Source organism: Vidua chalybeata, chromosome 27 (genome assembly GCF_026979565.1).
Source record: "Vidua chalybeata isolate OUT-0048 chromosome 27, bVidCha1 merged haplotype, whole genome shotgun sequence".
NCBI classification, from domain to species: Eukaryota; Metazoa; Chordata; class Aves; order Passeriformes; family Viduidae; genus Vidua; species Vidua chalybeata.
The window spans coordinates 5004792-5016074 of record NC_071556.1 but is presented as its reverse complement, the minus strand read 5'-3'; the positions used below and the strand labels follow the sequence as shown (position 1 = coordinate 5016074).

General features: G+C 58.0%; 1 protein-coding gene across 2 annotated transcripts in view; it reads left to right on the top strand.

Moving 5' to 3' along the window:
- Positions 1–260: 260 nt before the first annotated feature.
- Positions 261–11283, top strand: part of CERS1 (ceramide synthase 1) — a 15873-nt gene continuing 4850 nt past the window's right edge. The window contains exons 1-3 of one of the 2 annotated variants that reach the window (XM_053966131.1): positions 261–505; positions 9607–9766; positions 10877–11057. In XM_053966131.1, the coding sequence (XP_053822106.1) occupies positions 284–505; positions 9607–9766; positions 10877–11057 (563 nt within the window). In that variant the 5' untranslated portion in view covers positions 261–283. Of the gene's footprint in view, positions 506–7320; positions 7474–9606; positions 9767–10876; positions 11058–11283 lie in introns of those variants that run through there. The other variant, XM_053966132.1, reaches the window with a different exon arrangement.

The window sequence follows — 11283 nt, the reverse complement described above, 5'->3', positions numbered from 1 at the left end:
TGGCACCCCAGTCCCCGCAGCCGCCGCCCCCCGCGCTCCCCAGCCCGGCCTCGGGGGCTCCCCCGCTTCCATCACCGCCGGTACCGAAATTCGGGGTTGGTTTTGTTTTTTTTTTTTTTTCCCCTCTCCCGTTCCGCTCCCCGCGCCCCTCCGGGAGCCCCGGGCGGGCCCGAGGGGGCCGGGCCGTGCCAGGGGGCGGCTCCAGCCCGGTACCGGCGCGGGGGGAGCGCGGTGCCCGCGCCCGCCGGAGCCTGCGCGGGGCCGCGGCCGTGGCAGCTCCGCGATGCCGCCTCCGGAGCCCATGCCCGGCTACGGGGAGCTGCTCCGCCGGGGCTACGGCAGCCTGGCCGCGGCCGCGCGGAGCTGCGGGGACTGCGGCTGGCAGCTGGCGCTGCGCACCTGGGCCGAGAACGCGCACCTGGGCTGGGCGGAGGTGCTGCTGTGCGGGATCTGCGCGCTGGGCTGGACCGCGCTGCGCCGCGCCTGCTCCCGCCGCCTCTTTCGGGTCAGTGCCGGGCTCCGGGCCGCGGGGGGACGCGGAGGGGCCGCGGGGGGGACGCGGAGGGGCCGCGGGGGGGACGCGGAGGGGCCGCGGAGGGGAGCGCGGAGGGGCCGCGCCCACCCCCGCTGCGGGGTTTGGATGCGTTCGTGGCGGGCAGGGAGGATGAGCCCCGCTTGTGCTTCCCCGGTGCTGCGTCCCGCAGCGCGGAGCATCCCGAGGGACCGGGAGAACCCCCCCCCCGCACCCCGCACCCACCCGCCCCGCCGCCTTCCGCCGCCGCCTTCCCGCAAGGTTGAGCGGATTTTCTTCCAGGTTATTCCCAGGTTGTTCCGTGCCCTCCTCCGGCGCTGCATCCCTGAGGATGGAGCATCCCGGTGCACCGGGAGAGCCCCCCTGCCCCATCCCCCCCCCCACCCCGGATCCATCCCCGCATCCCCTCAAGGTTGAGGTTATTTCTTCCCGGTTATTCCCGGGTTGTTCCGTGCCTTTTACCGGGAGCTGCATCCTGCAGGATCCGAGCATCCCGGAGCGCCGGGAGAGCCGCCCCTGCTCCATTTCCCCCTCCACGTTTCCATCCCTGCCCCCACAAGGCTGAGGCGTTTTTCTTCCCGGTTATTCCCGGGTTTTCCCTCCCGGTTATTCCCGGGTTTTTCCTCCCGGTTATTCCCGGGTTTTTCCGTGCTCCCATGCCTTTTCCAGGGGGCTGCATCCTGCAGGATTGAGCATCCCGGAGCTCCGGCAGAGCCCCCCCCTGCTCCTTTTCCCCCCTCATTTCACCCCCGCGTTTCCATCCCCGCATCCCCACAAGGCTGAAGGTTATTTCTTCCCGGTTATTCCCAGATTTTTTTTTTTTTTGTGCCTTTCCCGGGGCTGCATCCCGAAGGATTTGAGCATCCCGGAGCGCCCCCACCCCCCGTTCCTCCCCCGCTCCCGTTCCCATCCCCGCATCCCCAGAAGGTCGCGGATTTTTCCTTCCCGCTCATTCCCAGCTCGTCCCTTGCCCGGGGGGAAGAAGAGGTGACACGGAGGTGACACGGAGGGGACACGGAGGTGACACGGAGGGGACACGGAGGTGACACGGAGGTGACACGTTCCTGCGGTTTTTTGGAGCAGATCTCCATGCCCGGCTCGGTGCTGCAGCGCGGGGATGCAGCGCTGCCGCCGCCCGGCCCCGCAGCCCCGGAGCGCTCCCGCCGCTGTCCCCGCCGCTGTCCCCGCCGCTGTCCCCGCCGCTGTCCCCGCTGCCGGCCTTGGGGACAGGCCGGGCAGGAGTCCCCGGGCTCCTGGTGGCCGTGCGGCCGTGGCTGTCCCCTCCCTGCCTCCCTCCCTGTTTCCTCCGGAGGTGCTGCCGGCTCTGCCCCGGCCTCTGCCCCTCTCCAGGGCAGAACCCTCGGGGGTCCGGAGGATTTTGGGGGTCGGGGACAGCCTTTTGTCACCTCCGCGTGCCCGCAGGCCTGGAGGAGGCTGGGCCGGGCCTCGCCCAGCTCCTGGCTGAGCTGGATCCTCAGGGATCCCGCGGGAGCTGCTGCAGGCTGTCCCTGAAGTGTCCCTCAAGTGTCCCCAAAATGTCCCTAAAATGTCCCTGAACTGTCCCTGAAGTGTCCCTGAAGTGTCCCTAAAATGTCCCTGAAGTGTCCCTGAATGTCCCTAAAGGGGCTCCTCAGGGGGGTCCCGACCTTGAGCAAGGTCCAGCCCTGCAGGGCTGGGGGTGTGGAAAGTGCTGGGAATTTTTGCCAGACTGGATTTCCCTGGCAGCCCTTGGCAGGTCCTGGTAGCCCCTGGCAGCCCCTGGCAGCCCCTGGCAGGTCCTGGCAGGTCCTGGCAAGTCCTGGCAGGTCCTGGCAGGTCCTGGCAAGTCCTGGCAACCCCTGGTAGCCCCTGGCAGGTCCTGGCAGGTCCTGGCAGCCCCTGGCAGGTCCTGGCAACTCCTGGTAGCCCCTGGCAGGTCCTGGCAGCCCCTGGCAGGTCCTGGCAGCCCCTGGCAGGTCCTGGCAGGTCCTGGCAACTCCTGGTAGCCCCTGGCAGGTCCTGGCAGCCCCTGGCAGGTCCTGGCAGCCCCTGGCAGGTCCTGGCAGCCCCGAGGCGCCGTTCCCTAGGGAAATGGGTCACTGCTGTAACTGCAGAAGGGCCAGGGGGGCTGAGGGGTTCCAGCTGCGTGTGGCTGATGCTGATGAGATGCTGAGCAGGGCTCTGGTGGCATCAGCTTTCCCCTGGCAGCAGGGAGGGACAGCTCCGTCCTCCAGGGCTGTATTTTAAAAAGATTGGAAAATTCCCTTGCTGGAACTGCTGTGGGGAAGGATGGGAATTGTGGCTTTTCCATAAAAGCTGCCAGGTTTGGGTCTCACAGCCCCTGGGAGGGCAGGGCTGGGTCAGGATGGTTCAAGGGGAGAAAAAAAAGAGTTGTTTGACCCCGGGAAGTTTTCCCCTGCTCAGGAGTTTGCTTCTCGGGCCATCCTTCCTCATTTGGAGCCTCTCCCCGTGGGAACTGAGGGGCTGGAGCCTCTGCTGTGCCCTCTCGGGGGGCTCTCCCCCAGCCCTCAGCCCACCAAAGGCCAGTCCCAGCAGGTGCCAGGGGCTCCCGGAGGTGCTGCAGGGGATGGGAAGGGTTTCCCTCGCCTTGGAGATTTTCCAGCCCTGGGTTTCTCCTCGTCCTTCTCCGAGCAAGTTTTCATCCTTTTGCTGCTTCTTCACAGAATCCTCAGAGCAAGGGGGTTGTGTTGGGGAGGGAAAGATCCCAGTTAGGGGAGGAAATGTGGATTAAAAGGTCGGGAAAGACCCTCAGAGTCAGCTGTGCACCAACATCCCTGTGGGATTTATCCCTCCTTCCCAGGCCTCATCCAAGTCCCTGCTCCGTGTCTGATTTTTGGGTGCACAAACACCTGCAGGAGCTCCCTGGGAGCTGCAGAGCAGCTCCAGAAACTAAAACTGAGCTCCAGGGAAGTGCTGCCATGCCTGGAATCCTGGGATTCAGGGATTCCAAGGATTCTGGGGCTGCCTTGGGGCCCCAGCCCTGTCCTTGGTGTGTCCCCGGGAGGGTGGCTGGGGCCAGCCCGGAGGAGTTGGATTAAACAGCAGCAACCTGAGCACATCTCTGCTAATTAAAAACCCTGGAGGGCAGCTGGGCCTGGAAAAAAAAAAAGGGGAAAAAATGGGAGAAGCCCTTGGAGCTGCCTCCTTCCCCTGGGGCAGGTAAATCCAGGTGCACACCTGGATTTGGGCACACCTGGAATTGCTGAGAGCCCTCAACCCCCCTGGAAGCCCCTGAAGGGAACGGGGAGTGAGGAAAATCCTCCAGGAGGAGAAGCTGGCACTGGGGGAGGTCAGGTGTCCCCTCTGTCCCCAAAGCTGTGCTCTGCAGAGGGCAAAATTCTCCATTTTTGGATGAGACACAGGCAGGAGTTTGTTCTAACCCTAACTCTAATACAAACCCTAACCCTAAACCTAATAATAAACCTAACCCTAACCCTAACCCTAATTCTAACCTTAAACCCAACCCTAACCCTGATCTGCAAAGGGCAAAATTCTCCATTTTTGGATGAGACACAGGCAGGAGTTTGTTCTAACACTAACCCTAATACAAGCTCTAACCCAAACCCTAACCCTAATAATAAATCTAACCCTAACCATAACCCTAACCTTAAACCCAAGCCTAGCCCTGCTCTGCAGAGGGCAAAATTCTCCATTTTTAGATGAGCCACAGGCAGAAGTTTCTTTTAAACCTAACGCTAATCCTAAACCTGATCCTAACCCAACCCTAACCCTAACCCTAACACTAGCCATAAATCTAACCCTAACCCTAACCCTAACCCTAACCCAAACTGTAACTTTAATGCTAATCCTACCCTAACCCTAATCCTAAACCTAATACTGACCCTAACTCTAACCCTACCCTTAACTCTAAGCCAAAATACAACCCTAACCCTAACCATAAGCCTAAGCCTAACCCTAACCCAAACAATAACCCTAACTCAACCCTAACCCTAACCATAAAACTCACCCTAATACTAACCCTAAAACTAAACATAACCCTAACCCAAACCGTAACACTAACCCAAATTCTAACCCTAATCCTAACCCTAAACCTAACTCCAATTCTAACCCTAACCCAAAACGTAATCCTAACCCTAACTTTACCTCTAATCCAAACTCTGACCCTAATCCTGACCCTAACCAAGCCCTACCCTAACCCAGCCCTAGCCCTAACCATAAAACTAACCCTAATACTAACCCTAACCCTAAAACTAAACCTAACTCTAACCCAATCCGTAACACTAACCCAAATTCTAACCCTAACCCTAACCCTAACTCTAATCCTAACCCTAACCCTAACCCAAACCTTAGCTCTAATCCAAACTCTCACCCTAATCCTGACCCTAATCCTGACCCTAACCCAGCCCTACCCCAGCCCTAGCCCTGCCCGGTGCTGCTCGGGTTTTTGGGGCTCCCCGGTGTCTCTGCGGGGCTGGGGGGCAGCGGTTCAGAGCAGCCCCCGGCAGAGGTGGGAGCTGCCCCTTGGGGATTGCCGGGCTCCTCCCGGAGCTCCCCCACCCTGCAGCGCCCCCCGATTTCCTTCCCCCGTCCCCAGCGCTGGGCAGGGGTGGGGGGGGGGGACATCCCCAAAATTGCCCCCCCAGCCCGCTGGGGGAGCAGAGGACACCGAGTGGGGCAGGCTCTGCTTTTTCCTCCTCTGAGCACAAGCCCTGCGAGCTGCAGAGGGGAAAAAAAAAAGCCGCAACAAAGGGCCCTTTATCCCCCCGGGAGCGGGAGCGGCAGCGGCAGCGGGAGCGGGGCTGCTCTGCTGGGTCAGCGCCGGGGCGTCCTCCCGGCGCCTCCCGCTGCTCCGCTCCCCGCCAGCGACGCGGAGTCGAGGGGATAAAGGAACTTCTGCTCGATGCTTTGGTGGGAAAATCGCCTTTTCCCGCTGGTGGAGCTGGGAAATGTTGTGCAGAGCTTGGCACGGTGCGGGGAAACTGAGGCACGGGTGACAGGCACTGCCGGCCTCACAGCTCAGGGACTCTTTCCTGGTTTTCCCTTTTTGAGGCTGCCAGGGCAGCGCTGAGGTGGGGGGGGGGGGGGATACTGGGGGGGATTTGCTCCACGTGGGGTGTGGAATTCCCAAAAAAAGCTGCGGCCGCCCCGTGCCTGGAGCTGCTGGGTTCGGGGTCCTTCCACCCCCAGCCCCTCTGGGATCCTTCGGGAGCCCCATCCCTGGGGTGGCCGGTCCGGGAGCAGCGCCAGCCTGGGGGGCACAGGGGGCACGGGGGGCACGGGGGGCACGGGGGGCACAGGGGGCACGGGGGGCACAGGGGGCACAGGGGGCACGGGGGGCACGGGGGGCACGGGGGGCACGGGGGGCACGGGGGGCACAGGGGGCACAGGGGGCACGGGGGCAGCCTGGGGGGCACAGGGGGCACAGGGGGCACCCCACAGTCCCGGGAAGGGCCGAGAGCCTCTGGGTGAGGCCGGGCAGGGCTCGGGAGCTGTCCTGGCTCGTCCCTCCCGCTGGCACTGCCAGTTCCCAGGGAACAGTTCCTTTGTGTCCCCCGGGAACGTTCTGTGCCCGCAGCCAGCCCTGGCACCAGCCCTGGCACCAGCCCTGGCACCGCCGGGCTCCGGCCTGGGGCATCCAACTCCTCCGCTCTGGATGCCCCTTCCCCCTGCCCGGCTCTCCCGGGTCCTGCTGCTGGGGCTGGGGATGGATTTAGGGATCCCTGTGTGTGGATTTAGGGATCCCTGGAGTTTGAGGTGGATTTAGGGATCCCTGGCTGTGGATTTAGGGATCCCCGGAGCTGGTTGTGGATTTAGGAATTCCTGGGTGTGGATTTAGGGATCCCTGGAGCTTGGGGTGGATTTAGGGATGCCCAGCTGCAGATTTGGGGATCCCTGGCTGTGGATTTAGGGATCCCTGTGTGTGGATTCAGGGATCCCTGTGTGTAGATTCAGGGATCCCTGGGTGTGGATTTGGGGATCCCTGGGTGTGGATTCAGAGATCCCTGTGTGTGGATTTAGGGGTCCCTGTGTGTGGATCTGGGGATCCCTGGATGTAGATTTAGGGGTTCCTGGCTGTGGATCTGGGGATCCCTGCGTGTGGATTCAGAGATCCCTGTGTGTAGATTTAGGGGTTCCTGGGTGTGGATTCAGGAATCCCTGGGTGTGGATCTGGGGATCCCCGTGTGTGGATTCAGGGATCCCTGTGTGTGGGTTCAGGGATCCCTGTGTGTGGGTTCGGGATCCCTGTGTGTGGATTCAGGGATCCCTGGGTGTGGATCTGGGGATCCCCGGCTGTGCCGGAGGCTGGCAAAGGGAGCGGCCGCGTTCCCGACCCCGCGGGCAGCCCCAGCTCCTGCCCAGCCCCTTCCCCCATCCTGGGGGAGGAGGAGGAGGAGGAGGAGGAGGAGGAGGGAGGAGGAGGAGGAGGAGGGGAAGCAGGGGGAGGATGAGGATGAGGAGGAGGAGGAGGAGGAGGAGAAGCAGAGGGAGGAGGATGAGGAGGAGGAGGAGGAGGGGAAGCAGGGGGAGGAGGAGGATGAGGATGAGGATGAGGAGGAGGAGAAGCAGGGGGAGGAGGAGGAGGAGGAGGAGGAGGAGGAGGAGGAGGAGGAGGGGAAGCAGGGGGAGGCTGCCCTTTAAGCAGAGCCCCGTGACATCAGCGCCAGCAGCGCTGGGCTCCTCCGGCCCCTGCCAGATCCCGGCTCCCGCCGCGGCTCCGTCGCCCGTAGCAACAGGCATCTCTGCGCCGTCACCATGGCAACGGCGGCCGGGTGATGGGAGGACATCCCGCACCCCCCGCCACCCCACAGGCGCCTGCGGGCAGCCCCAGGGACCCCCCCCGTGTCCCCCGTGTGCCCCGGGGGCTGCGGGTGCCCCCCCTCCGTCCTGGGGCCGCTCCGGAGCCCCAGCTTGGGGGAAGGGCTGGAGCTGGGGGATCCCACCCCAAACCCCTGTGGGGTGAGCGGGGATCTGAGGCTGAGGTCAGATCCCAAATCCACGCTGGGATAGGGGATCCCTGCCCCACAGACCCCACAGACCCCACAGACCCCACAGATCCCTGTGGTCCCCTCCACCCCAAACCCCTGTGGGGTGAGCGGGGATCTGAGGCTGAGTTCAGATCCCAAATCCACGCTGGGATAGGGGATCCCTGCCCCACACACCCCACAGACCCCACAGATCCCTGTGTCCCCTCCACCCCAAACCCCTATGGGTTGAGCAGGGGTTTGAGGATCCCAGATCCCCGTGGCTGTCCCTGTGTCCCTCCCTGTGGAGCTGACGCTTTCTGTGCATTATTTATTCCCCCTCCGAGCTTGCTCCTCTTTTCCCCTTGGAAAAGGCCTCGGCAGCGGCTCCCGGCGTGGGACGTGTCCAGAAACCGCAGAGCTTTTGGGATTGGAGCCCCTGGAAAAGGGGCCAAGGCCTGGGGACAGCTGGGGCCTTAATTTAGGAGCAGAAAGTGCTGACCCGGGCAGGGTCCAGTTACTCTGCAGGAGTTTTGGTTTCACCCCGGCTCATCCGGAGCTCCCGGGGCGGTTCTGGGGGGGATTTGGGAATTCTCAGCCCTCTGGACCCCCCAAACCCCTCCCTGTGCCCCCCCGGCCTGGGCCGTGTCCGGGGGCTTCGGGGGACCCTGGAGCTGTCACTGCCCTGATGGGAGCTGGATCCAGTTATTCCCAAAAACCCCGGGTTGTGCCATGCTGGATCCGTTTATTCCCAAAAACCCCGGGTTGTGCCATGCTGGATCCGTTTATTCCCAAAAACCCCGGGTTGTGCCATGCTGGATCCGTTTATTCCCAAAAACCCCGGGTTGTGCCATGCTGGATGTGTTTATTCCCCCCAAAACGAGGCTGTGCCTTGCTGGATCAGTTCATTCCCAAAAAATCTGGGTCTGTGCCATGCCGGGTCCATTTATTCCCAAAAAATCTGGGGCTGTGCCATACTGGGTCCATTTATTCCCAAAAAAATGAGCCTGTGTCACTTTATTCCCCAAAAAATGAGGCTGTGCCGTGCTGGGTCAGTTTATTCCCAAAAAGTGTGGCACTGTGCCATGCTGGGTCAGTGAATCCCCAGAAAATGAGGCTGGATCCGTTTATTCCCCCAAAATCCGAGGCTGTTCCATGTTTTCCTGCGACTGCCAGGTTGTCCCTGGGATCCATCCTTGGATGGATGGATGGATGGATGGATGGATGGATGGATGGATGGATGGATGATGGATGGATGGATGGATGGATGGATGGATGGATGATGGATGGATGGATGGATGGATGATGGATGGATGGATGATGGATGGATGGATGGATGGATGATGGATGATGGATGGATGGATGGATGGATGGATGATGGATGGATGGATGGATGGATGGATGGATGGATGGATGGATGGATGGATGGATGGATGATGGATGGATGGATGGATGGATGGATGGATGGATGATGGATGGATGGATGGATGGATGGATGATGGATGATGATGGATGGATGGATGGATGGATGGATGGATGGATGGATGATGATGGATGGATGGATGGATGATGGATGATGGATGGATGATGGATGGATGGATGGATGGATGGATGGATGATGGATGGATGGATGGATGGATGGATGGATGGATGGATGATGGATGGATGGATGGATGGATGGATGATGGATGGATGGATGGATGGATGGATGGATGGATGATGGATGGATGGATGGATGGATGGATGGATGGATGGATGGATGATGGATGGATGGATGATGATGATGGATGGATGGATGGATGATGGATGATGATGGATGGATGATGGATGGATGGATGGATGGATGATGGATGGATGGATGGATGGATGATGGATGATGGATGATGGATGGATGATGGATGATGGATGGATGGATGGATGATGGATGGATGGATGGATGATGGATGGATGGATGATGGATGGATGGATGGATGGATGATGGATGGATGGATGGATGGATGGATGGATGGATGGATGGATGATGGATGGATGATGGATGGATGGATGGACGGACAGAGGGATGGACAGATCCATGGATCCATGGATGATGGATGGATCCCCTGGGGACGCTCCTTCCCCCCTGGCTGATGAAATTCCCCCTTTTCCTGGCAGCCCTTCGGGGAGTGGTGCAAGCTGCAGCCCAGAGATGCTGCCAAGATGCCCGAGAGTGCCTGGAAGTTGCTGTTCTACTCCTTGTCGTGGTCCTACGGCGCCTACCTGCTCTTCTGCACCGACTACCCCTTCTTCCACGACCCCCCCTCCGTCTTCCGTGGTGAGCAAAGCAGGGACACCCCCGAAATTCCCTTTTTTTGTCCTGCTCCGGGGGCAGGAGGGGCACAAGGGGGTGTCCAGGAGCTTCTTTCCTTCTGTCACTTGGTGTCTGCCAAAGGGGCTGAGCCGGTAAATCAGGAAACAATTAAATCAGGAAACAATTAAATCAGGAAACAAGTAAATCAGGAAACAATGAAATCATGCACAGTTAAATCAGGGACAATTAAATCATGGAATGGGTTGGGTTGGAGAGGAACCTGAGGATCAGTTCATGGCCAGGGGCAGGGGCAGCAAACCCAGGTTAAAAATCTCCTCATTCCAACCCCTGCACAAACCAGGGTTAAAAAGTGTTTCAAATTTCCTCATCATTTAATAATAATCTATAATAATATAGATTATTTGAATTTTCTATAATAATATAGATTATTTGAATTTTCTATAATAATATAGGTAATTATTTTCTAATAATCTATAATAATATAGATTATTTTTATTTTTCTATAATAATATAGGTAATTATTTTCTAATAATCTATAATAATATATTTTTATTTTTCTATAGTAATATAGGTTATTATTTTCTAATAATCTATAATAATATAGATGATTTTTATTTTTCTATAATAATATAGGTAATTATTTTCTAATAATCTATAATAATATCGATGATTTTTATTTTTCTGTAATAATATAGATTATTATTTTCTAATAATCTACAATAACATAGACAATTTTAATTTTTCTATAATAATATATATTCTTTTCTAATAATCCATCATAATACCGACTATTTTTATTCTTCTATCATAATCACGATTATCCTTATTGTTCTATAATAACATACATATTATTTTCTAAGAACACCGATTAGTTTTATTCTCCTCCAACAATAAAGCTGACCTTTATTTCCCTACAACAATGATTATTTTACAACAATCCACAACAACATCGATTATTATTTAACAATAACCTACAGTAACACAGAATATTTTAATTTTTTTTTTTTTTTTCCCCCTACAACAACACAGCTTATTATTTAATAATAACCTCTAATGCTATGGGTGATGTTGATTATTATTATCACCCCCGGGGGTGGTTCCTGCCCCCCCCAGGCTGGCGGCGGGGCATGGAGGTGCCCGGGGACATCGCCATCGCGTACCTGCTGCAGGGCAGCTTCTACGGCCACTCGCTCTACGCCACCGCCTACATGGACACGTGGCGCAAGGACTCGCTGGTGATGCTGCTGCACCACGTCGTGGCCCTGACCCTCATCGCCTCCTCCTACGCCTTCAGGTGAGCCCGGCTGCAGGAGGGAGGGCTTGGGGGAGGCGGTCTAGGGTTGCGAGTGTCGTAAATTGAGGCGAATAATTTGCTCAGCCTTTCGAGAGCCAGTCAGAAATTTATTGGTTACAGCAAGCGATGGCGAGCAAACAGCGCTGGGTGCAGCCGGGGAGTCTCCGCTCCACAAACTGCTCACACCTTTTCCCCCTCTCCAGAGTCTTTTTATACTCTCTTCCTT